Source organism: Protopterus annectens, chromosome 12.part0 (genome assembly GCF_019279795.1).
Source record: "Protopterus annectens isolate FY-2018-M chromosome 12.part0, PAN1.0, whole genome shotgun sequence".
NCBI lineage: Eukaryota > Metazoa > Chordata > Ceratodontiformes > Protopteridae > Protopterus > Protopterus annectens.
In genome coordinates this window covers 1,535,398,992-1,535,422,567 of record NC_056746.1, presented here as the reverse complement: position 1 = coordinate 1,535,422,567, position 23,576 = coordinate 1,535,398,992, and the positions used below count along the sequence as shown (strand labels likewise).

Below are 23,576 nucleotides of genomic sequence, written 5' to 3'. Positions count from 1 at the left end.
GAGGCGATCTCTGCTTAACATACAAGGCCATGTCAAACCCAGAGCTATTGGACATGCTACACTTAAAGAAATTCCAATCCCTCAGAGCCACACGCTCCAGGTATCTAAACCTTGTCATCACAATAAACAAAACATGTTGGAGGGATAGGTCCTGACCCAGAGACTCCCCAGACTCTGGAATAGATTGCCCATACATGTCAACCAGAGTGCCTCTTTGGCCCTCTTCAAAAGGAACCTTGACGATTGGATGGGAGAAAGGAAATTCACCCCAGGGATCACGTCAGTCACCCTGCCAGACAGGGGTCCAGGGAAGTAAATAGTGTGGGAAGAAATAGCCAGGGAATTGTTATGGCTAGTCTTGTATAGGCCCTAGGGCTGATAGCCTAGTACCAACCTAGGAACCTATGAACCTATTTGGTGGGACCTCCAGAATGACTTATTTTACAAGGAGCTTTTGAATTTTGCTGCAGCAACCCTTCATTTGTGGGCCAGGATAGCCTCCAAAACTTCAGAGTGGACAGTCAAGTGCCCCATAATGCCTTCTGAGTGCAGCAGCTGGACAATCCTTCAAAGGTCTTAAAGGACTTGCTGGAGAAAGGCCCCCTGAAGCCTTGATTCTGCGGACCATGCCTGCCCCTAAGGTAGAATTTGTTAAAATTCCTCCCTCTGCCCCAGGGGTAATATCATCTAGAGCACACTGAACAAGCTGTTGGGACTTTTAGAAGAATAACCCTTTTTTTCCACTACTTTGGATGTATTAAATGGCCCTCTGAGGAATAGAAAATTAAACTCCCATGGCAAAGAATGTTTTGCCACCCTGCTCATTCCTGGTCTGGGTGTCCTTAGCTTAAGGGCCAAAGTGGACCCATCACAGGGTGCATAAAAGAAGGACACCTTGAAGCACTATACAAAGTTGCAGTGCATTCAGGCATGGTGGCAAACTGTAATGTTGGTGCCTGCTCCCCTGGTCATACCATCCATGGTGCTGGATAAGAGATGCAGAAAAACATTTGAGTTAGACAGCATGGAGGCCAGCTATGGACTTATGAGTCTTGGCTGTAATTTGGAATACTACAGACTTGGAAACTTCATTATTCAAGTCTTTCTGAAGCCTGGTCTGATGTGTCAGACAGTTCAGTGTGACAGACAGCAAAGGTGGCTGAAGTATAAGTGCTCTTAACTAATCTGTCCAACAGTCTTGACTCCCTGTTTGGAGAATGGACCAATGCACTCTCCTCTGAGAGCTCTTTTTTGGTGTCTGCAGCAACAACAATGTCATTGACTTCAGGCACCTTACTCCAATGCATCCCAAGCTTAGGAAGAACTAACATTTTGTCTGACTTCATAAGAATATCTCTTCCATGTCAAGTTTCTCCAGTTTCACCTTGACACTAGGACAACAATCGGGGGGGTTCCACCCAAGCAAAAGATGGACATGCACGAAAGGCCTCAAGACAGACTGACTCCTCAGGGGAAGGAGCTTCAGTGGTCCAACCCCCCCCCCCCCATTTTTCTCATCAGTTCAAGAAGGTTGCCAAAACAGGTGCTGGGGGGAATGGGAGGAACCTTCATCATTATCAAGATCAGAGTCTTCTGTCAAGGACTCTTGAGGGGAATCTAGGTGACTCCTTTTACACTAATGTTTCTTGTGCTTCATCGGGTGGGGGCGGTTGGAACTCAAGGTTGAGGTGCAGGCTGTCCCTGAACAACACAATGCAAGACTGAAGATCCAGGCAAGTGGAAGGATAGGGATGGATCAGACTCAGAATGCTCCTTGCAGGAGTGAATCCTTTTAATGATCTCAAATGCCAAATCCAAGCCTGGACAACTGGCAAAGGACCTCCTCAATCTGCAGATGTAGCAGAAGCCATCACGTCATCTACCTATCTGGCCAGATCTGAAGCTGTGACTAGAGTCAAGCTATCCAGGGCTGAGTCACTAAGGGCAAGGACAGCTCCAAAAGCCTCACTGTCAACTCCCAACTCTGGGCCTTTGGCCCTGTCCCCTCAGCTTCAGGATATGGATGGTTCTAACAGGAACATACTTGGGTACATTAAAGTAGACAACACAACTGAAAAGTAGCCAAGTTCTTGGCACTGATGAGGACAGCGCTTGATCAAGAGTCAGATCCAGACCCACTGGCTCTGAAGGGTACACTGGGGAAGGAGGAACAAGGAAAGGGTGGAAGGGCCATCTCTCTTTCTTCATCCCCAGAACAGAGGGGGCGAGAACGATCTGAGCCTTCAAAAATGTTTGCCTCATCCAAATCAATTTCTCTAAGGCTCTATATGGACCTGGCACACCTAGCGGAAGTCATTGAGGGTGGTTTAGCAAGCTGCTGCAGGGCTTTATCCAAATCCTGCGCCCTAATTAGTGAATACAAGACTAAAGGGGGTTACAGCTCTGGAGAGAATTCCAGATCCCGGATGACAGCTAGAAAGGGTGATCAGTGCTGGCACGACTCTGCTGCCAGAGCCAGGAAAGGTCTCGGAAACTCTGAAAGTTAGGACCAGGTTGTTCCAGTACTGGCACCAACAGAACTGGGAATTGATAACTAGCAGGTGCATAAGCCAAATCCAAAGAGGGAGCCAAAGAAGCTTAAGGCCTTGTGGTCTTTTGAACTGGCTCATCAGAGGTCGAACACTTAGCCAGCTGTTTCCTGATTTCTTTTTCTTTCACTTTTTCGTTCTCTTTCCTTATCTTTGTCTCTCTTCCATTTCTCTAGAGACTTCAAGGTTGGACAGGGAGAACCACGGCAAAAGATCTTATCAAGGATGAGGCAGGAAGAAGCTCCTTCATCACCAACTAGACCCATCTATCGGCCAAGGCCATGGTCCTATAAGAGGGAAAGGTCTCACAGTTTTGGTCCAGATAAGCTACCTCAAAGCAGGAAATGCACCCCTCATGTGAATCTTGAGGGGGCAGCTTGTGACCACAGTCAGTACATTTGCAGAAACCTGAAGTCTCCTCAGACGTGGTAACAAAAAAGACTTTGACACTGTACAGAATGTATCACAGTAGCAGAAAAAATAATTACAACTAACAGCAAAAGGGGCTAGCTGGAGCCAACACAGAGCACCACAACAGAATCCAAGGGGAAAAGGAGTGGAAGTCTAAAGAATTCACTTAGCAAAGAAAAACAACCAACAGGCCTACACACAAAACAATTACAAGACCAACAGAAAAATAATTAAAGTTGGAAAAGGATGAAAACATACAAGCAAATGACTTCCCAAGGGAAGGTGAGAAGAGAAAACTAACTTAATTATATGAAAAATTCAGTAATATGCTATTAGCAGTTTAAACCAGCCAAAACATACTTCTCTTCAATGGAGCTCCTGAGACATCTGCCAGGGAAGAACTACAAAAGAGATCTGGGGAGACTTTATGATGCAGAGCATTATGGAAGGGAAGCAAGAGCTTTGGAGTCAAGAGTCTGAAATGCCAGTTTCGAATCTGATCAGATCTGATAACCTATATGTTAAGATGGACAGAAAAGACATCATCAGATTAGATTCCCCCCCCCTTTTTTTTTTTTAGTACTCCATTTAAAAATTAAGTCCAGAAAAATGAAGGTATGTACACAGTAAAATGGTTTCAGAGCTACCTCAAGGATCGTAAACAAGCAGTGAAATGGTCCAATGAACTCTCACCCTTCCTCCACAACCCTACTGGAGTACCCCAAGACTCCATCGTAGGACTCCTACTCTTCAACAATTTGACAAACAACCTTCACATTGCCTCTCACCCTGGGACCTTCATTCAGTATGCTGATGATTCCACCATAATCTGCACTGCTCAATCATTACCAGAACTACTTTCAAAAACTCAACATTCCTTTACTGCAGTCAAATCTTGGTTAAGAAATGCCCAACTCTTTCTTAATCCAAACAAGATAAAACTACTACTCTTTCATCCCAAAACCAATTCCCCTGTCACTGATCATTTTATCATCCTTGCATCTGACAACACTGTCATAAAAACAGTGCAGGAAACCAAACTTCTAGGTGTCATCATTGACAATAAACTTTCATTTGACCCCCATATATAGCAAAATATAAAGAAAACTCATCAAAAACTGGGACTCTTATATAGAAACAAACATTTCTTTACTGCAGCAACCAAAACTACCCTACCAAAAACATTTTTACTTCCCTCCCTTCTTTATGGAGCCCCTATCTTAACTAACTTACAAAATTCTACCCTAAGCAAGTTAGAACAGTGCTACAACAAAGTTGCAAAGTTTGCCACAAACTCTAAATATCACACTCACCACTGTAAACCACTCCTAGAATTAAACTAGCTTGAACTCACCAACCAACTTGCCTTTATTCAGCTATCCACCTTGCACAACCTTATTTTCAAGCCTACTGCCTGCCCTGCAATAGCCAGCCAATCTAGTCACACCTTACACACCAAACAGATTCCTATGATCAGATGACAAAAATCTCTTAGCTATCTCAAAACCCACAAGAAAACCTGGTCATTCTTTGTATTCATACTCTCTCTCTCTGTACTTTGGAATTCACTACATCTAGCTACTAGGTCTATGCCTGGCCTAACCCATTTCAAAGCCTCTTTAAAAAATCATCTCAAAAATACATGATTCTGCTCCTACATAATGCCTGCCTAATGCTCAGATCTTCCTCTTTCTGTCACATTTCAATCCCTCACAGACTGCAAGATCCTAAGGCTCTTTTAACTCCTTCTCTGCTTCTATACAATATCCTTAAGCTACTGCTCAGGCTTTATTGCTTCTATTGTTCTTAACTCTCTCTCTCTCTCTCTCTCTCTCACAATCTATCTGCATCACTAACTTTCTGGCTGCTGTTTTCCTAACTGAAACTAACATTTTATTTTGCATGTACTATTACAGTCAATGTCACACATTGCGCTACCTACATACTACTTATTTGGACACTGTCTACATCATGTATGGTGAGAGTGACTATTATTGTCTGTATTGTTTTAACTGTATAGAATTGTCTACATGTGTAGTAATATATTGCAACATCTTGTAGCAGTTTGTTCTTTCAACTTATTTTTTGTATAGTATTTCTAATGTAATTTTTATTGTATTGGATTATACTGTATTTGTATTGTACTGTATGTGGAGCTTTTCCGAGTCTCTATCAGAAGATCGAATTTTCAAAACTTTGAATCTGATATGGTCGACACCATATGATCGAAGTCTTGAAACTTCAAATCTTTTAACAGAGATCTCTCAACAGCACGGAAAGGGAAGATTCCCCCTCTCGGAGTTGGTATATTTAAGTAGCGGGGGATGTGGGGGTTGCAGGGGGGCTTGCCCCCCCCCCTGCTTAGAGCATTTAAATGGTTTGTTTTTGTAGATTGTTGCGTTTTATTACATTTTCAATGTTTCAAGACTTTGATTATATGGTGTCAACCATATCAGATTCGAAGTTTTGAAACTTCGATAATGTAATATAGACCAGCTTTTCTCCCCGGGCCTCTGCTGAAAATGGGTTCTGAAGACCCAGTCAGACCACCCCGGTAAACAAATGTCAAATAAATAAATAAAATAAATGCATGTCTCCAGCTAGTTCAACAAGTGCCCTAAAAGATGATTTTAACACACGTGCTACTGATGAGAAGGGATAAAGGCAGAAGTAACTTAACTTTTTGTGTCCACCTGAAATAATTTATTACTGGTTTCAATGTTCTTCATTGCAAGAGCAGAAGCAATGCGTCAACACATGATACTGTTGCCAATTAGTGGGACTGTACCACTCCTAGCTCACCATATATGTATCTAATTTCTAAAGATCATGAACCTGGAAAGGATGAATGAAGAAATGTTGTTGGACTGCTTATACCAAGATTAAGAAATATTGACAATTTTAGGATTGCTGTCTTTAAACTTAATGAACTTGGACTGAGTGGGATACGGACAAGGAGGGAAAGCAAAGCTAGATGCCAATGCCATGAAGAAAAACTGTCAGAAAGTACTAAAGTTACTGAAGTGAAAACAGAATAACAAAGTAATACAGTCCAAAGGGGGAGCAAGAGACTAGGGCAAAAAAGCTTTGGTGGACCAAAAATGGAATGAACTGCAAACCAGAAAGAAAGAGAATACACAGAGCTTTAGATGATAATTTGGGTAAGAATGAGATGGAATTTTGAGAAATAATGACTGATCTGGAACTCGGAAAAAGAAAGGATGCAAACAAGATAGCAAAATTATGAGAAAGGGGAAGCGTATGGAGCTGTGATCAGGGAAGGATGCCAATGACATATTAGGAATGATGGAGGGAAGTATGAAGGGATACAGACATAGTATAATAAGCAGAGAGCAAGGAGGAAGGAGTTCTGCGAACAAGCAGGTAATGTTTGTGCAGCAGCAATTAATGGAAAACAAAAACCTAAAAAAATTAAACTCCCTTGTATGATGAATGCAGAAGGAGATGGTGTTACTTTTAGTAGTCAATCTGCTTACCTAGTCTAATCAAAAGTGTTTTAACTCTTGGATTATTATTCCACTGGGCTTCCTCTTGTAAATGCAATGTCTGTTATTGCTTCTGTATACAATCAAAATGGTATCTAAAAGCATATGTCAGTTGCCATAAAAAAAAAAAAAAAAAAAAACAATATTTCAAAAGCAAACAAAGGATACACTGAAACAGTTTTGGAAAAAAAATCTGTCAGAAAAATATGTATTAATGTGTGTATGCTTAATGCTAATTAGAAGCTAAATGAGTTAACACGTTTTTCATTCTATTTTATATGCACTGTTTTATATATAAATTGAGTTTCATATGAGACTGAAAAGATGCTTTTTGAAACTGCAGTGTGCTTTCTGAAACTTGCAAGATGCCCTCTGACCTAGTAATTGCTAGCACAGAAATGTTCGTGTTTATGCCTTTTGGAAATGTACTTGAGAAGCAGGTGCTTATCTGCTAGGTCAGGAGAGAATGAATGAACAATGCTAGATCCTGTAAATGTAATGATTCTAAACAATCAGCTCTGTTTGAAGTATGAGAACATGTACAGCTGCAGTAGCTTAGAGATAATGTAGACAAAGGATTATTAGAGAAATGAACTGCTAGCTTTGTGCTTGAATTAACCATAGTACCTTGAATGGTAACATTGCATGTATCTAACCAGTGGTAACCAAGGCCAAATTGTTTTCCTTAGGAAGTTTCTCACAAAAATTGATAAATCAGCAGAAATTCATGAGACTAATTGTTAATAAATGATGATGAAAAGACTTGTGATTTGTTACGTCAGCTTGGTAGGCAATGTCTTATTAGAAAGTGTATAAAAATGAAAGTATTTCCTGTTTCTAGTTAGACAAACTCTGTATTAGCACGTTTTTGTCTCCTTGCTGCAAGATTAAAGTGCCTTAACCTGAACCTACCATGTTTTGATCATTTTTAAAGTATAATTTTCCTTTGACAAAATCACTATTCAAAACAGTAGAATATTTTATCATATATATCTTCTTCACTCTAACAAATTCCATTTAAAATGCAACCTTTATGTATCATACACCAATTAATTAAAACTTGAAATCCTTTATGATGATGTCAAAAACATATTAACATAATTTGCAACCAGATAATGATGAGCATTTATTTAATTGTATAAAATTTCAACAATTTATTTATTTTCATTTGTTGATGATTCAATACAGAAAAGCGTAGTTAATTGTGCTCCTAACACTCCCTGGCAGTATCATTCAGCCAAAAACAATTTATCACCATCAACCCACTTCACATTTTTATATATCTCAATTAGAAACATATATTTAAAACAATGCTGCTGTCACCTTGTACTGATGCTTTTGACTGAATATTTTAACTGAATTAAATCCATATGTAAATAACAAAGTTGAAAATCAAGCTGATCATTACATAAATGTACAATTTCACTTATTTGTATTCATTTTATCATGAATTATTAATGTAAAGTGTAGCTGGATCATTGTACATACAGGTCTATGCACTAGCCTACTAAACTGGATAACAAATAAATAAATAATGCACTTATGCAGACCTCAGGTATTAAGACTGCAGTATTAATTTTCAAATCAGTTAATGCTGCTGACATGAGCACTGGAATCTGCACATTACATCTAGAGCAGTTCTAAACCAGATGCATATAAATATGCGCATGTGTATGTTTGTATGTACAAGTAAATACGTTTATAGGCTCTTAATAAGCTTATAACCAAAGGAGACCATTGAGAAGATCAGCCACATCACCCAATACTGGTGGGAGGCACACAATATCCCTTACTAAGTACACTTTTGTCACATACCCCTGGTGAAAATTTGTGATCACCCATCCAGTCATCAGGAACTGGTTTCAAAAGTTGCTAAGGAAATCGCTGTTCTTCGGATTCAACATTTTCAGCTTTCGCTGAAAATGTGCCGATGTAACATCGTTCGATGTTGCAATATAGACCCATTTGTACAAGGGATCCAACTCCCCTCCCTCCTGGTGGCTGTCTTTGACAAACCCAGAAGGCTGAGCTGCTCATGCCATGGAAGCACAGTCCCACTAAGGGGATCCTACCACAGATTTACCCCTACCAGTATAGGCATACACATACTTCTCATCAAACTTGGAATTTTGATCGAAAAAATATCAGACTGTGATAGAAAATAAATACCCAGCCAAGAACCCATCAAGTATAGACATCTCTCTCTTCTCTCTCTCTCACTCTATCTTTCCATCTCTCTCTTGAGAAATGTCCATACTTGATGGGAACACTCCTTAAGAAACTGCTTGCCTGGCTGATGTTTGGCCCCACAATCTGTCCTTCAGTGAGGACATGATGTGCAGTAAGAGCTGAAATATGCACCTTAACCAAAGAATAACTGATGTTCAGATCATACAAATACCTCATACAAATATCTGTAGTTGGTTACAGCCACCTAAGCACTGGAAGATTGCTGCTGTATGAGGTACTCCTCTACCAAAATTAAGAACTTCCTTCACTCATGGTATAATAACAAGGTCCAAATCAGTTTCTAGGGTTAGAAGTGAAGTTTATTATTCCCTCAGTGGGAACATCCATAGCTAGAACTGAAAGGGATTTGTATACTGTTAGGACCCTCAGTTCCTGATACCATGCCCTTTTCAGCCATCAAGGGTGAACAGAATGTGTTGGTCTTTTATCCATGAACTATGCAACAAAGAGTAGAATTAGCTGGAATGATGTGCCACAGGAGACAGAATGTGTCCATAGCTACCTCCCTCTTGCTTTGTTGCACTAAGAACAGGAGGAGGATCATGGAAGACAGACTGATCTCAAGTGTCCCACTTTTAGAAGACTCTGATCAAGCATACCCTTTGAATCAGGTGCTCTAGAAGATGGCTGGAAGCCTGACCATGAACACCTGCCAGATCATTCACTTTCTCAGAGATGTGAATCTCTAAAAGAAGACTTCCATTATATCACAATGCTGAATGAGCACTGTGCAAGGAGTACTACTTAGTATCCCATTACTTGTTTAGATATGACCAGTAACCCGGTGAAAGAACTCTGAGTAAAATCCAAAAGAAAATGTTAAACACACAGCCCAGCAGCACTTGAACCAATAAAAGATGAACCTCAGTCTCAGTTCGCTACAAAAAATACACCAATAAATAATCCAAAAAGTTTAATAAATTGAGATTAAGCGCTTTCATTTCACAACTTGAAACTTCATCAGAAAAATAGAAAGTCATACTAAGACCAGTTAAATATCATGGTCAAACAATTCATTGGCTGAAACATTTAAAATAATGAAACCTCATTGGATACCAAATGTAAAGCTGTCTATATGCAGACACATAAATGCTTAAAAACACATTAGTGTATACACTTTTTAAAGAAACCATGAAATGCTTAAAAAATGTATATGTACATATGAATGTATAAAAATATATAAAAAATGAACAACATCATTGTTGTATATTAATAACATAAAGCTCTCATTTTTAATAGAAATGTGATTATTCAAACCATGACTAACACAGGCATCAAATGTCAGTTGCCATATTAGTTCCCGGTATTCAAGTTTAGTTTCTCAATCACCACCCCTCTCAAAAGGTTTGACTTGTTTGAGCACCCAAAATTTGTAATCTGCCTGGTTACACATACATAAGTGTCTAAATAAAGTATTGGTCTCTTTTTTCTCGTTTTAAACTCTGTTCCATTTTTCTGATATAATATGGAAAACAAGAGGTACAACAGGCCATGTAAATCACCCCTTCTGAATAACAATTATAATACCCATCAGTTGCCACACATTTATTTAAACTGGGTAAATATAATTCAGCAATATTAGCTAGAAAAGGACATTGGGGGCAGTGTTCACACTTATACATTCCTTTCCTGTGTTTTCCACCGTGGGGGTTCTGGTTGGATCCATATTCAAATGCATTTTTTAAATTAGCCCCTTCTAAAACTAAACCTCAAAGGCTGATTAAACGCCTTGAGACTATCTGGCATAACAGCAAAAATGTTTCAATATTTAGATATGATTTCCTGAATTCTGCTGATATCCTGATTGCACCTAGTAACAAAATATAAGTTTTTTCCCCAGAATCAATGGGAGAGACTTCATTCATGGCTCCGTTAATCCCCAAAGGTGCTTTATATAAGTCAAGCTCGTTAGCGCTAATTAAGGGAATGTATTTAGTACCATATCCCTTCAAGATCTCTGTTTTAATTGGATCAATGAGTGTTTTGGGGTATTCTCTTACTATAAATAAGTTTCAAGAAAATCTAACTCATCAATCAAATCCTCTCTAAGGGAAGTCATACTGGTAGCTCGAACCATTTGCCCCTTGACAATATTTTTCTTCTGAAAATAGTAATACAGTGCATGTAAATGGAAATGCAAATATGAATTAGAAAATTGGTCTTTCTTGTAAATTCGTGACACAAATTTCCAATTTAGCACATCTTTGGAAATCCTTACATCCAAGTAATGAATACTTTCTACACGCAACTGATGGGTAAAGGATAAAAAATCGGTTGTCCCACTAATATAATTCATAAAATTAGGCAGATAATCAACCGGTCCCTGCCATACCAATAATATGTCATCCAGAAACTGATAGTAGGCTTTTATATTTGTAATATTCTGAATTAAACACATAGTGTTTTTCCCAATATAATAGAATAATGTTTGCATAAACAGGGGTGCATGTCACGCCCATAGCCACCCTATCCAATTGCTTGTAGTATTCCACCTGGAAATAAATAAAATTATTCTTCAAAACAATTTCCATATTCTCAATGATTAGGCTAAACTCATTCTGAGATAGAAAAATCAGGTTTCATTATTTTAAATGTTTCAGCCAATGAACTGTTTGACCATAACATTTAACTGGTGGTAGTATGTCTTTGTATTATTCTGGTGAAGTTTCAAGTTGTGAAATGAAAGCACTTAATCTCAATTTATTAAATGTTTTGGATCCTTTATTGGTGTTTTTTTTGTGGTGAACTGAGACTGGGGTTCATCCTTTATTGGCTCAAGTGCTGCCAGGCTGTGTGTTTGACGTTCTTATTTGTTTAGATATCATGCATACAATGGACTACTTAACTTGACCAAAGAGGAGAGGACCCAGAAGCAGTAGATACTAAAAGGTTTTCAGAACCAGGAGCAGTGCTCTAAACTACAAATGGTCTATGCAGAATTCCTCTCCAGTGAGGACCACAGTTCATGTACAGAGTGGGTACCTAGGTGCATTCTCTGGATGAACCTGCAAAAGGTTCAGCTGCAGAAAGAGAAGACCGACTACCATCAGAATGGAAGTGGCTGTCTACCTCTCTGGGTCACAGTAACAGGGGAAGACAAACAGAATGTCTATGACTACAGGATGTCTCTGAAGCCATGTACACTTCACCATTTACTGCAACACCTAGATGTTCAGGCATGTAAATGGTACCATAAAGAATGTGGCAGCCAAGTAGCTCAAGAGATGAAAAAGCATAAGTATCTGAACCCACCACTGTATCCTCATCTGGGAGGCCAATACCATGATTTACTACATATCTATCTAAAGACAGCAACTGCCACTACTGGAGTGTCTATTCAATGTAAATGAAGGACTTCTTCTAAGTAATGGTCATTGAGGACTTTTTCCAAATTATGTTGGCTCGTATGGACTGCAGCTATGGGAGTGCCCACAACAGAGCTTCCTCAAAGATGTCTTTGGACATAAGCAGCAACAGCCAGCTGTCCACATAAGGAAGCACTACGAGAATTTTCTTTTGCAAGGCTTTAGCCACTATGGCCAATGAGTTGCCGAAAACTATGGGCATTAAGGAAAGGATACACTGCAACATTTTTTTCTAGCAGTGGTGCCCAGCCACAGTGAAACAGGGAATTTCTTGTGTGGATCCCAAGCACAGTTGTGCCAAATGACATCCATTATGCTCAGGACCACATGCATGCACCGTATGGGGTGAGGCATTGGTCTCTTGTAGGACGACCATCTGGATGCATAGGATGTACTATTTAAAGCCACTGTTGCCTGAAATGGGACAGATAATGTCTGAACCCTTTGTCCCCATCATGTAGTCCAGAGACAGCCTTTAGAGCCCCTTTAAGACGTATACTCAGGGCTCTTCCCAAGAGCACTATCAAAATGGATTGATTTGCCAGTGGAATCCTATCTACAGGAAGAAATATGAGCTCCAGAATGTGGCTAAGGCTGATCATATGTAGAACCCACTGGTCTGTTCTGCCTGTACTTCAAGCCAGGTGAAGTTAAAATAAAGAACACTGGCAATTTCCAGAGAGCTGGACTACAGCAGGGCCACTAAGGGAACCAAAACTCTTTGTGACTTTACTAGCAATAGAGGAGAAAAAACTGTGTAAGGGAAGCCTTTTCTTTTGTTGATGGTCAGTTTAAGATGAAAATGGCAAGGAGGATTGCAAACATCCTCCACAGAGATGACCTGATCAGGCTGCAACTTGTAAATGACAAAGTCAGTACACTCCCAGGCAGCTCTAACAGCAACCCAAATGTGTAGCACTAAAGTGGTGGTGGGGTGAAAAAGGGATCCCTAGGTTTCTCCCAGAGAATCTCCACCAACCACTTCTGATGCAGGGATAGGGGAGACAGACCAATCTAAAGTGCTACTGATTGGCTTACGGGCATTTTTCAACGAAAGAGTCATCTTGAGGAGATACACAATGGGAAACAGTTTCATTGTACCTCTCCATCACAGAGACAGTGCTATTGAAAGTCTTCAACTTCCCATTAGATTCTGATGTGAAGGAGCACTATGAGTCCCGCTTGTAGTCAGTATAAGCCTGAAGAGAAGTAAGTGTGTGGTAGACTAGCATTAGAGAGACTGGTAACCATTCCTTCTGTACATTTTAACCAAATGTAGTGGAAGGTGGAAGAGAGTTTGCACAGGGCCTGCTGCAGGTTTCATAACAAACTTTTCCAACGGCATGTATATTGTAATCATAATTCAAACTTCCATCAGACATGAAATCTGCCTAGTGTCCTGGCCACCAGACAGAAAACTTAGTGAACGATAACCAGATGGATCCTCCTTAACTGGGAACTTCTAGCAAACACAGGCCTGAGGACATGACCCAGGAGAAGAGTCGGTGGTTCAAAATACCCAAAATCTGTGACTGGATGACTCAAGAGGGTACTACCTCTTATTTGTCTGGCTACCAAAAGGTTCCAGCAGATCATCCAAAGATAGAATAGTAGAATTATCTCAGGATACCCCCAGAAGGTGTGAACCCAGGGCACACCTCTTCTAGCTCCAAGGTCCTCCACTGAGACCAAGAACAGATATGGGCAGGGTGAGGTCACTAACTGGAGAGTACCAAGGTGGTGGATAAATACTAGACTTACATTCAGGAAGCCTGCATCAAGACCTGGTCCCAAATGCTCATCCTTGTGGCGTGTTACAACATATGCCTGGAGTTGCAAAGAAAACCTTCCAGCAGGTCTCCATATTAAGGACTCTCAATCAACTCCTTCTCTGTAAACAGACTAACAACATTTTATCAACATCATGTTGTTACCCAAGACTGTACAGGTAATGCTGGCACACAAAATAATATTAGGTACATGGATTCATTATGCCACTTAGGCAAGAAAATGTGGGATTTTACCAATGGTACTATGAACTGAGACTGGGTCTATATTATGTCGCTGAAACAGCAACACAGTGAATGCCATTTCAGCGACATGTAAACACCGATCCACCACTTCCGCGAATGGCCAGAACATCGATTTTTTTCCTAGGGAAAAAAAAATCACTTGGCCATCCCCATGTAATTGCCCTTTTCCCCACTACAGTGCGATCTTGGAGTTGGTATATTTAGTTAGGGGGGGGTGGGGGCAAAGCCCCCCTCTTTGTAATGTTAGGTATGGTGTTTTGTGTGTGGTTGGACTAATGATTTTTTTTTCCCTTGGAAAAAAATCGATGTTCTGGCCGTTCACAGAAGTGGTGGCTCAATGTTTACTTATAGCTGAAACAGCATTTGCTGTATTGCCGTTTCGGTGAGATAATATAGACCCACTGAGACTTGCCACTTGACAGTGTCAAAACTGGCTCTAAGTCATATTAGGCCTAGCCACTCAATGCTTTTAAAAATTGGGTCTAGGTGATTTGTTTTCACTTACTAGTGTCACCAAAAATGGGCATAGATATTTGTCGGCGACAAGTGGTTTGGGGACCTGACCAACTCAGACCCATGCTAATAGTGGGAGGGATGTAAATGCCCCGACTGGCCAGTGTGTGCCCACCATAAACCCAGAAGCCCTGAATCAATAAATTATTGGCTGCATGGTGTCCGGTTGCCTAGCTTTAGTTACCCAGGATAGCTCTGCTGAGTAAAAGCTGGATATAAAACTAATCAACCTGCCCAACATGAACTAAGGATTGCTATACTCAAGTACAGGTTCACTGACAGGACACAGCTTAGAAGTGGATGACATGATGGTAAGGACAAGGCTAGACACCCTCTGTATCCAGGAGACAAGATGGAAGGGAAATACAGCAAAGGATCTAGAGTCTAGCTCTCAGGGAGAGGACAGACTAGAAATGGTGTCTGAACCTGAAACAGTCAGTCCACAACATAAAGCACTGATTGCCACAATTAGTTGCACGCAGTGGTCAGTAAAAGCTTTAAGGTCAACACAGACTAGGCTGAAGACCTGGAAGTTGACTGAACAGAAAGTATAAGAGCTCAATGAAATATTCAGGGCTCAAGCATTTCAGGAAGAAGAGGAAACAAGTGGAGTTGAAGAATGGCACCACCTCAAAACAGCCATGTGTGAGGGCTATAGAACAGATATGTGGCTGATAAGGAACATAAGGAAAGCTGGTGGTGGAATGCAGAAGTCCAGGAAGTTATCAAAAGAAATGAGTGTAGGAATAGCAGGGAAGTAGAAAAGATGGATCAGGCTAGGAAGGAATACTGGTAGGCTAACAAGGAGGCTAAGAGAGCAATTCCAATAGTAAAAAAAACAAGGCATCAGAGGCACTTTACCAGCTTCTCGAAGGAGATTTAGCAGAAAGCACAAAGAAATTCTATCAGGTTGCAAGACAAACACAGAAAGATAAAGAAGATACTCATCAGATACCTTTCATAAGAGATGCCAGCAACAATCTGCTCACCAGTCCACAGGACATCAAAGGCAGGTGGAAAGTGTACCTCTACTGCTTCTGAATAAAGAAAAGCCCACAGTAGCTGTGGGGTTTTCTTAATTCAGAAGCGCTGGAAAAACAAAACCCCACAGAATCTGTAACTGCTCCTGAAGCAACTTTAAATGAAAGACAAAGGGGAGCCTACCCTAGAATAAGTAAGAATAACACTAAGAAAATGAAGTCAGAAAAAGCAGCAGACTCAGATAAGGTCACAGCAGATATGATCAAGAAGGTTGGGTGAACTGGGGAGAAATGGCTCCAGAGCATATTCATAGCAGTATGGAGAGAAAGACATACCTGAGATGACTGCAGAACAAGCTTTCTAGTGCCAGTGTACTTGAACAAAGGGAACATTCACAACTGTGGGCAGTATAGAGGTATCAAACTCCTGTCACACTGCCTGAAAGTTCTGAAGTGGGGGATCAAGTACAAGAGGAGTAGAAAGTACGATGGGAGATGAGCAGTTCATATTCACGTCAGGATGCAGCACAACCGACCCGATGTTTGCAGTGAGACAGACAGTTGAGAAGAAACTAGAGATGAGGAAAGAGTCCAGTTAACATTCCTAGATTTGGAAAAAGCATATGGCAAGTGCCCAAGAAAGCTGATTTGGGCAGTCATGTGATGGTCTTAAGTCCAAGAAACATTGCTAGAATTAGTGCAGGCTATGTGAAAGGACCCAACGACACAAGTACGAATAGTGTTTCAACTTACTGTTGGGTTGCCAGTGGGAGTGAGTATACATCAGGGTTCAGCTCTGGGTCTAGCACTGTTCATATTGGTCATGGACTTCATCAGCAAACAGGCTGGAGAAGACAGAGCAACAAAACTGCTGTATGCAGATGATGTGGCATTTTATACAGACTCTGATTAAGAACTTCAGCAAATGATAGGGGAAGGGAATGTAAAACTGAATGCACATGGGATGAAACTGAACACAGATAAAATAGTTGTAATGGCAGCAAATAGGAGAAAGCAGACAAACCTGAGAACTGACATATAAAGTAAATAGTGAAACAGTTTAATAATTTCAAGTATTTGTGGGGAGTGGTTGAGGAGAAGGGAAGACTGAATGAGGAGGTCAAAGTTAGAACCAGAGGGGCTGCGGCCAATTGGCATATAGTGTCAGGGGACAGTGTGTGACAGAAGAATGCCATAGAAGCTTAAAAGTAAGATGTCCAAAACAGTGCTGTGACCAGTACTACTGTATAGTACACAAACCTGTACAGTAAAAGCAGAGCAGTTGCAGAAGCTAGAGGTGATGGAGATGAAGTGCCTCAGATGGATGTTAGGATGCACACTGTGGGACAGACAAAGAAATGAGGACATCAGAGCAGAAGCCCAAATAGCTCCAATTGCAGAGAAGGTCAAAGAGAACATATTACGGTGGTTTGGGCACATGTGCAAGAAAACAGAAGACAATCTGGTGTATAAAATTTGGGACAGATTGGAAGAAGGCAATAGGAAACAAAGGCATCTAGCAGATGGATGGATGGATGGATGGATGGATGGATGGATGGATGGATGGATTGTGCAAGAAAAGAGCTGCAAGAGTCTGACATGACTGACAAAGAAGTTAGGAGAGTGACACTGAACAGAGAGAGATGGCGACAGTTGAAGTGACACCCCACTCCATGTAGAAGACAGGAAAAAGGTGGTTGATGATGATGACTGTGGATTGAGATTCAAACTGTTTCAGCTGATAAAAAAGCCCATTTCATAACACATCATCCGGGTGCCCTGAAATCTCTGAATGAAATTTTGTTGAAAAAATGTGAAATTCCCATTGATGACATAATACCATACCACTCTTTCATCGAGGTAGAATGTTAGTGTAAGATCTAAAAGCGCATTTTCAATACAAAACTTGGATTATGAAAATGGTTAGATTAAATGAAGTTACATCATGTAAATGGCTGTAAAGAGTTAGCAATCTTCATAGTTAGCTGGACCTGCTGGTTATAGATGCCAGACAATCCGAGAAAAGCTGTTGGGTATTTTAGTAAAACACAACAATCTGTGACCAGCAATGTACAAATCTGAAAATTAGATACGTCCAGGCACATTTATGTAGACAAACTGAGCTAACAAGCAATGGGTATTCAGAAACCCATGAAAAAGAAGATAGTGACAGAGAAGAACAGACAGAAAAGCTTACAGTTTTATGATAAACTCTTCTAACACAGCATTGTGTTTCAACTGGGAAAATGCCTGACAGACAGAAAAAGTAGGAATGCCTGACAGACAGAAAAAGTAGGTATTAAGAAGGAATTTGGTACTGAGCCAGCATTAGAAAGGAAATGAATAAGATATCTGCTAAAAGGGAATACAGCTTTTGCAGTGAAGAAACGTTTGAGAAGCAAGAAAACAGGGACTTTTCCCTTTAAAGTTGTGATATCTGTAGCCCAGGTAAAAAAAAAAGTTATATGGCCACCTCATCATTTTAGGGCCAAGATAGTTTTAATATGGCAGATGTTGTTGAAGGGAGAATCCAGGGTAGTCTGCAACATGTTTAGTTAAGGGGTGAAAAACCAAGGCTGCAGCACACAGCCCTATGACTGAGGTCTATTTTGGGAAACTACTTTTATAAGTCCTGTTTCCTTAGTTATAATTGGACAGATGCTTGTAAAAGGCTATTTTATGACCAGTGGAAGTCCTAGTGACAACAGGTTTTGTACTACCTATTTTATGCCCCACTGGTAAAGACTTTTTGTTTTATGAAAGAGTGTTATCTAAAGGGTGCATTTATGACTGTCAACCTTAATGCTTGTGTTTTGCACCTAACTGGGCATTATTGCTAAGGTGACTACTAAATGGAGTATTTGCCGTATTGAAGTTTGAACTCTAAGTTACTTCAGCTGTTGTTATACTTTCTGGTTCTTTTCCTGGCAAACTCAGTCTGTTTGATATTCTAATAAATAAAAGCACTATTTTATAACAGCTGTGGTGTGTCTGCTGCTTGAAATCCCACATTCTTAAAATTGGAAATAAGACTGTACTTTAGATAACTGTGTGTTCCTGCTATCCTTCACAAAAAGACTCATTTCTATGACTCTCTCACTTTACATTTTAACTCTCCTCACTTACTTCTGTCCCCATCTTCCACCAACTGACATACAGTTTTAAGTTATTCACTGATAAACTTCCCATCTGTTCATATATTATGGTTTTCTATAGCTCTTCAGATGCCTCATCCACTCATCTGAGAGTTTCTCCTCTTCTTTGCCCACAGCACCCACATTGTTTTGTTTTTCTTTCTTTCTTATTTTGTCACTGCACTTGCATCCTTCTCTTCTTCTTACCTCACTTTAATGCACTCTTTTGAACTTGACTTTTGTATGGAATATTCTTATGCTGTGTGTCTGGGTCATAACTATAAACAAAATCTCAGCATGTAACATGTCTAATCTGATAAATAAAATTAAACACTTATAGGCATAACATTTTTGGTGCATAATATTACTTTCTATATCTTTCTTAGGACAACCACTGTCCTACTGACACTGCACACATCTGCAACATCCAGAGGCTAAACTGTTACTGTTTTCATTTTTATGGAATGTCTAGTTACTTGATGTCAACAGGATAGCATCATTATTAGTTACTGTACCTTCTTATGCATTCAGTTGCAAAAACTTCAAACTATGGCATCCTTGCAACTTAAAAAAAAGTTATGTACTCACCATAACGTTCCATCTGAGTAGGTAATTTCATTTGTCTGCAACCTGTGGGTATCTGATCCGAGCCAGCAGCTTTCCAAGCTAAAAGATCCGAGCACCAAGCTCCTCCCCCTACCCATAATGCCCTGCCATCTCCCTCTAACCCTCAGATCGAGTTTGCCAGAAAAAGGCAATAGGAAATTCCATAACCTAGGAAAGGATTACAATATGTTCCAGTGATGTCAACTGAAAGAGGACATATCCTGATCCTTTGATAATGAACTAAGGGTCCAGGGGATGGAGGGAGGGTTGGTTGCAGACAAATGAAGTTACCTACTCAGATGGAACGTTATGGTGAGTACATAACTTCTTTATCTGAAGTAGTTAACTTCATTTGCTCAGCAACCTGTGGGACAGAGTCCCCAGCTACCAGCATTTGGGAGGCCCTTATGGAAGGATATTCTGAAGTACTGCGGAGCCAAACGATGCACATCCTTTGGATATTAAATCCAATTTATAGTGTGTAATAAAGGTATGAGAGGAAGCCCAAGTAGCTGCTGAGCAAATGTCATCCAAAGAAACCCTTGACCAGAAAGCAGCAGAAGTAGCCACAGATCGGGTAGAATGGGCTTGCACTCTCAGGAGCTCAGGATGACCAGAACTTTTGTATGCTAGAAGAATGCACTGGGAAATCCATCTAGCTAAGGTTACTTTAGTGACTGGTTTCCCCAGACAGGATTTTGCAAAGGAAACAAAAAGTTGATCAGATTTTCGAAGATCTGCTGTTCTGTTTAAGTAAAAACGTAACTGTCTGTGAACATCCAGACAATGAAGTCTGTACTCTCCTTTGTTTTGGAAATTTGGAAAGAAGACAGGTAGATTGATGGACTGGTTGATATTGGCTTCTGAAGCCACTTTGGGCAGAAAAGAGGGATTAGTCCTGAGGGAGACCCTGTCTTTATGAAAGATGATGTATGGAGGCTTACTGCAAAGAGCGTGAAGCTCCGATATCCTTCTAGCAGAAGTAATGGCAATCAGAAAGACAGTCTTCCAAGATACATATTTTAAATTGAATGAAGCCGCGGGTTCGAAAGGAGGCCCAGTCAGAGCTTGAAGAACTACGGTAAGATCCCATGGAGGCACTGCATCTTTAATAGGGGGTCTTAACAAAAAGGTTCCTTTCATGAATGTTTTGCATATCTTGGAGGATGCTAGGGGCCCTGAACTGTTTCCAATGTGGTAGTGGGAAATAGCTGCCAACTGAACTTTAATAGTAGAATCACTAGCTCCTTGATCAAAAGTATGGGAAAGAAAGTCTAGCACTGCTGGGATAGAAGCCGTGAAGGGGTCCAAGTTCCTGTGCTCCGCCCAGACAGAGAAACGTTTCCATTTACTCTTGTAGATTTTCCTGGTAGATGGTTTATGGGTGGCCACCAGGATGGCCTTAACCGAGGAAGATATACCGGGAGTCCTAGCTATTAAGGGAACTGGATCAACCAAGCTGAGAGCTTCAGGTAGTCCAGGTCGGGGGTCTTCAATCCTAAAGGATGAGAGATCAGATCCGGATTGGGATCTAAGATCCAGGGAGGATGTACTAGATGAGACTGCAGGTAAGGGAACCAGGTTTGATGGGGCCAGAATGGGGCTATGAGGGTAACTCTGCTCCCCAACCGACGAGCTTTCTGCAAGAATTTTGTCATCAATGGAAGAGGAGGATAAGCATACAGAAGACCAGATGGCCAAGCATGAACCAGAGTGTCTCTGGGGGCTTCCCCTGGTGGGGGAATCAGAGCGAAGAAGGGGGGCAGCTTATGGCCACACTCGGTACATTTAGAGAAAAAGGCTTTAGGGCCTTCAGCCATTATAGAAAGGAAAAGTAGGCCCACAAGCACACACCTTCACACATGCAGAGGGGGGAGGGAAATAAATCTAACTTAACCACAAAAGTTTAAGAAACTACCCAAAAAGGCTAGAAAGATAAGAGGGAGTTCACACACACAAAGTTAGAGAAAGTTTGACAGAAAATTAAGATTTAAATGCTAAAATCACAGTACTACACTCGGAGCTCGTTCTGAGAAGCTTATAGAAGCCTCGGCAAACGAGATCTGAGGGTTAGAGGGAGATGGCGGGGCATTATGGGTAGGGGAGGAGCTTGGAGCTCGGATCTTTTAGCTTGGAAAGCTGCTGGCTCGGATCCGAATTGGATCCGATACCCACAGGTTGCTGAGCAAATGAAGTTAACAACTTCAGATCTGCTATTGGAATGTTTCCAGTACCCCCTCCCCCCAAACACACACAACTTCCTGCAGTAAAGTTAGGTTATCTTTCTTTACTGACCTTGTGTAGTTGCTGTTCTTGCTGCTGCAGTCTCTCCATCTGCTGGTGTATGGTATGCAGTCTGGCCTGGTGCTCTGACTCCACTCGTTTTGCCTCTAGTAAGGCTCGTTCCCCTTCCTCATACTTCTCTGAAGCAAGCTTACACAAAAACAGAAAAGAAAGTTTACAGAGACCAAGGTGAAAAGCTGTTACTTAATGTAGGTAGATGCTAAAAGATACACAGAAGTCAGTCCATAATGACAGTTATCTCCTTGAAAGGGATAGCATTTTCATGTAGGGTCTCAGCCATGTGAAACCTCTGAAGTTATACTGCCACAATGATTTCCACATGAATGAAGCAATCAGAAATTACAGACTGTACAAATGAATCCACATTTTGCCTCAATTTATGTTCATTATAGAAGCTGTAGATGGAATCTACCACTTCTGACTTAGGAATTTATGTTACCATGCAGTTATTTGGCCTAGAAGATATAAGGTGGACCTTTGGCTACAAATACTAAACTTGTTTAATGATACACAATTGTGTGCAGAGCTTACTGTAAATGGAGCTACCTATACTGAGCCAGAAGATATAGCAAACCTCCTGGCTGATAAATTCAGTTCCAACTTTACTCCTCTCTCCCCCTCAACCTTCTCTCAGGAAATATCACCAAATATAACTCTCCCTACTATCACTAGGGAACAGGTCCTTAATGCTCTGTCTAAGACCAAGAACACTGCATCAATGGGCCCAGACAATATCCCAGGATGTCCTCATGCCTCATAAATGAAGAAAGGCAACAGTCATCCCTCTGCACAAAGGTGGGCCATCTACAGACCCTGGAAACTACAGACTCATAAGTCTCACTAATCTTACATGTAAAGCCATGGAAAGAATTATCATGGAGATGATCAACAGAGATATAGTAAACCTCCAGACACTGGACCCAACCCAATTTGGTTTTGTTAAGGGCATGTCATGCTTACTCAACCTGGTGGACTTCTCTGAGAAAGTCACCAAAGCAATGGATGAGGGCAAAATCGTTCACACTGCCTACCATGACCTGGCCAAGACATTTGACACAATACCCCATTCGGGCATTGTTAACAAACTCAAGAAGTTAGGTACAAACCCGTATGTCACCTGGTGATGAGCCAACTGGCTCACTGACAGGACCCAGGAAGTTAGAATTGGGAGCCCACCTCTGCAAAGAGGCCATTCACAAGTGGAGTCTCTCAGGGCTCGGTCCTTGGAACGCTCCTTTTTGGCATTTACTTCTCAGACGTCAAGACCAATGTCAGTGGTGTCTGGCTGACTAAATTTGCAGACATTTGCAAATTAGGAGCTGTCACTGAATTTCACACTGTCACAAATGTTCTCCAGGAGGGGCTGACACAGACAAACAACTGGTATCAGAGCCATGGACTAAAACTAAATGCCAAGAAATACATAACAGTATCCTTTGGGAAGTCATCCATCCCTGGCAACTATCATATTGACAACACACCCCTTAGAGTTAACCCAGTAGTCAGGGACTTAGGGACACACATAGATAGTAATCTAGCCTTTGATCATTACGTGTATACAGTGGTGAGAAAATCATTCTATGCGCAACTTATAAACAAAGGTATGGCATCTAAGTCCAAGGAAATTAGAAGTTATGTACTCACCATAACGTTCCATCTGAGTAGGTGACTTCATTCGGATGCAACCTGTGGGTTTCGGATCCGATCTCGGATCCGAGCCGGCAATTCAAAAGCTTAGGCTCCGAGCTCCTAGCTCCTCCCTCTTACCCATAACCCCTTGCCAAGCCCTGACTGACCTCAGATTGAGTTTGCCTCAAATACTGACCACAGTATACTAAAACAGCATAAATACTCGCTCTATAAAGGTCAGGGGGATGGAGGGATGGTTACATCGAATGAAGTCACCTACTCAGATGGAACGTTAT

At 41.0% G+C, this 23,576-nt stretch overlaps 1 protein-coding gene across 3 annotated transcripts in view; it reads right to left on the bottom strand.

Moving 5' to 3' along the window:
- Positions 1-23,576, bottom strand: part of FBF1 (Fas binding factor 1) — a 1,798,645-nt gene that overhangs the window by 204,112 nt on the left and 1,570,957 nt on the right. For all 3 annotated transcript variants that reach the window (XM_044090504.1, XM_044090506.1, XM_044090505.1), the window contains one exon: positions 21,643-21,780. In XM_044090504.1, the coding sequence (XP_043946439.1) occupies positions 21,643-21,780 (138 nt within the window). The remainder of the gene's footprint in view (positions 1-21,642; positions 21,781-23,576) is intronic.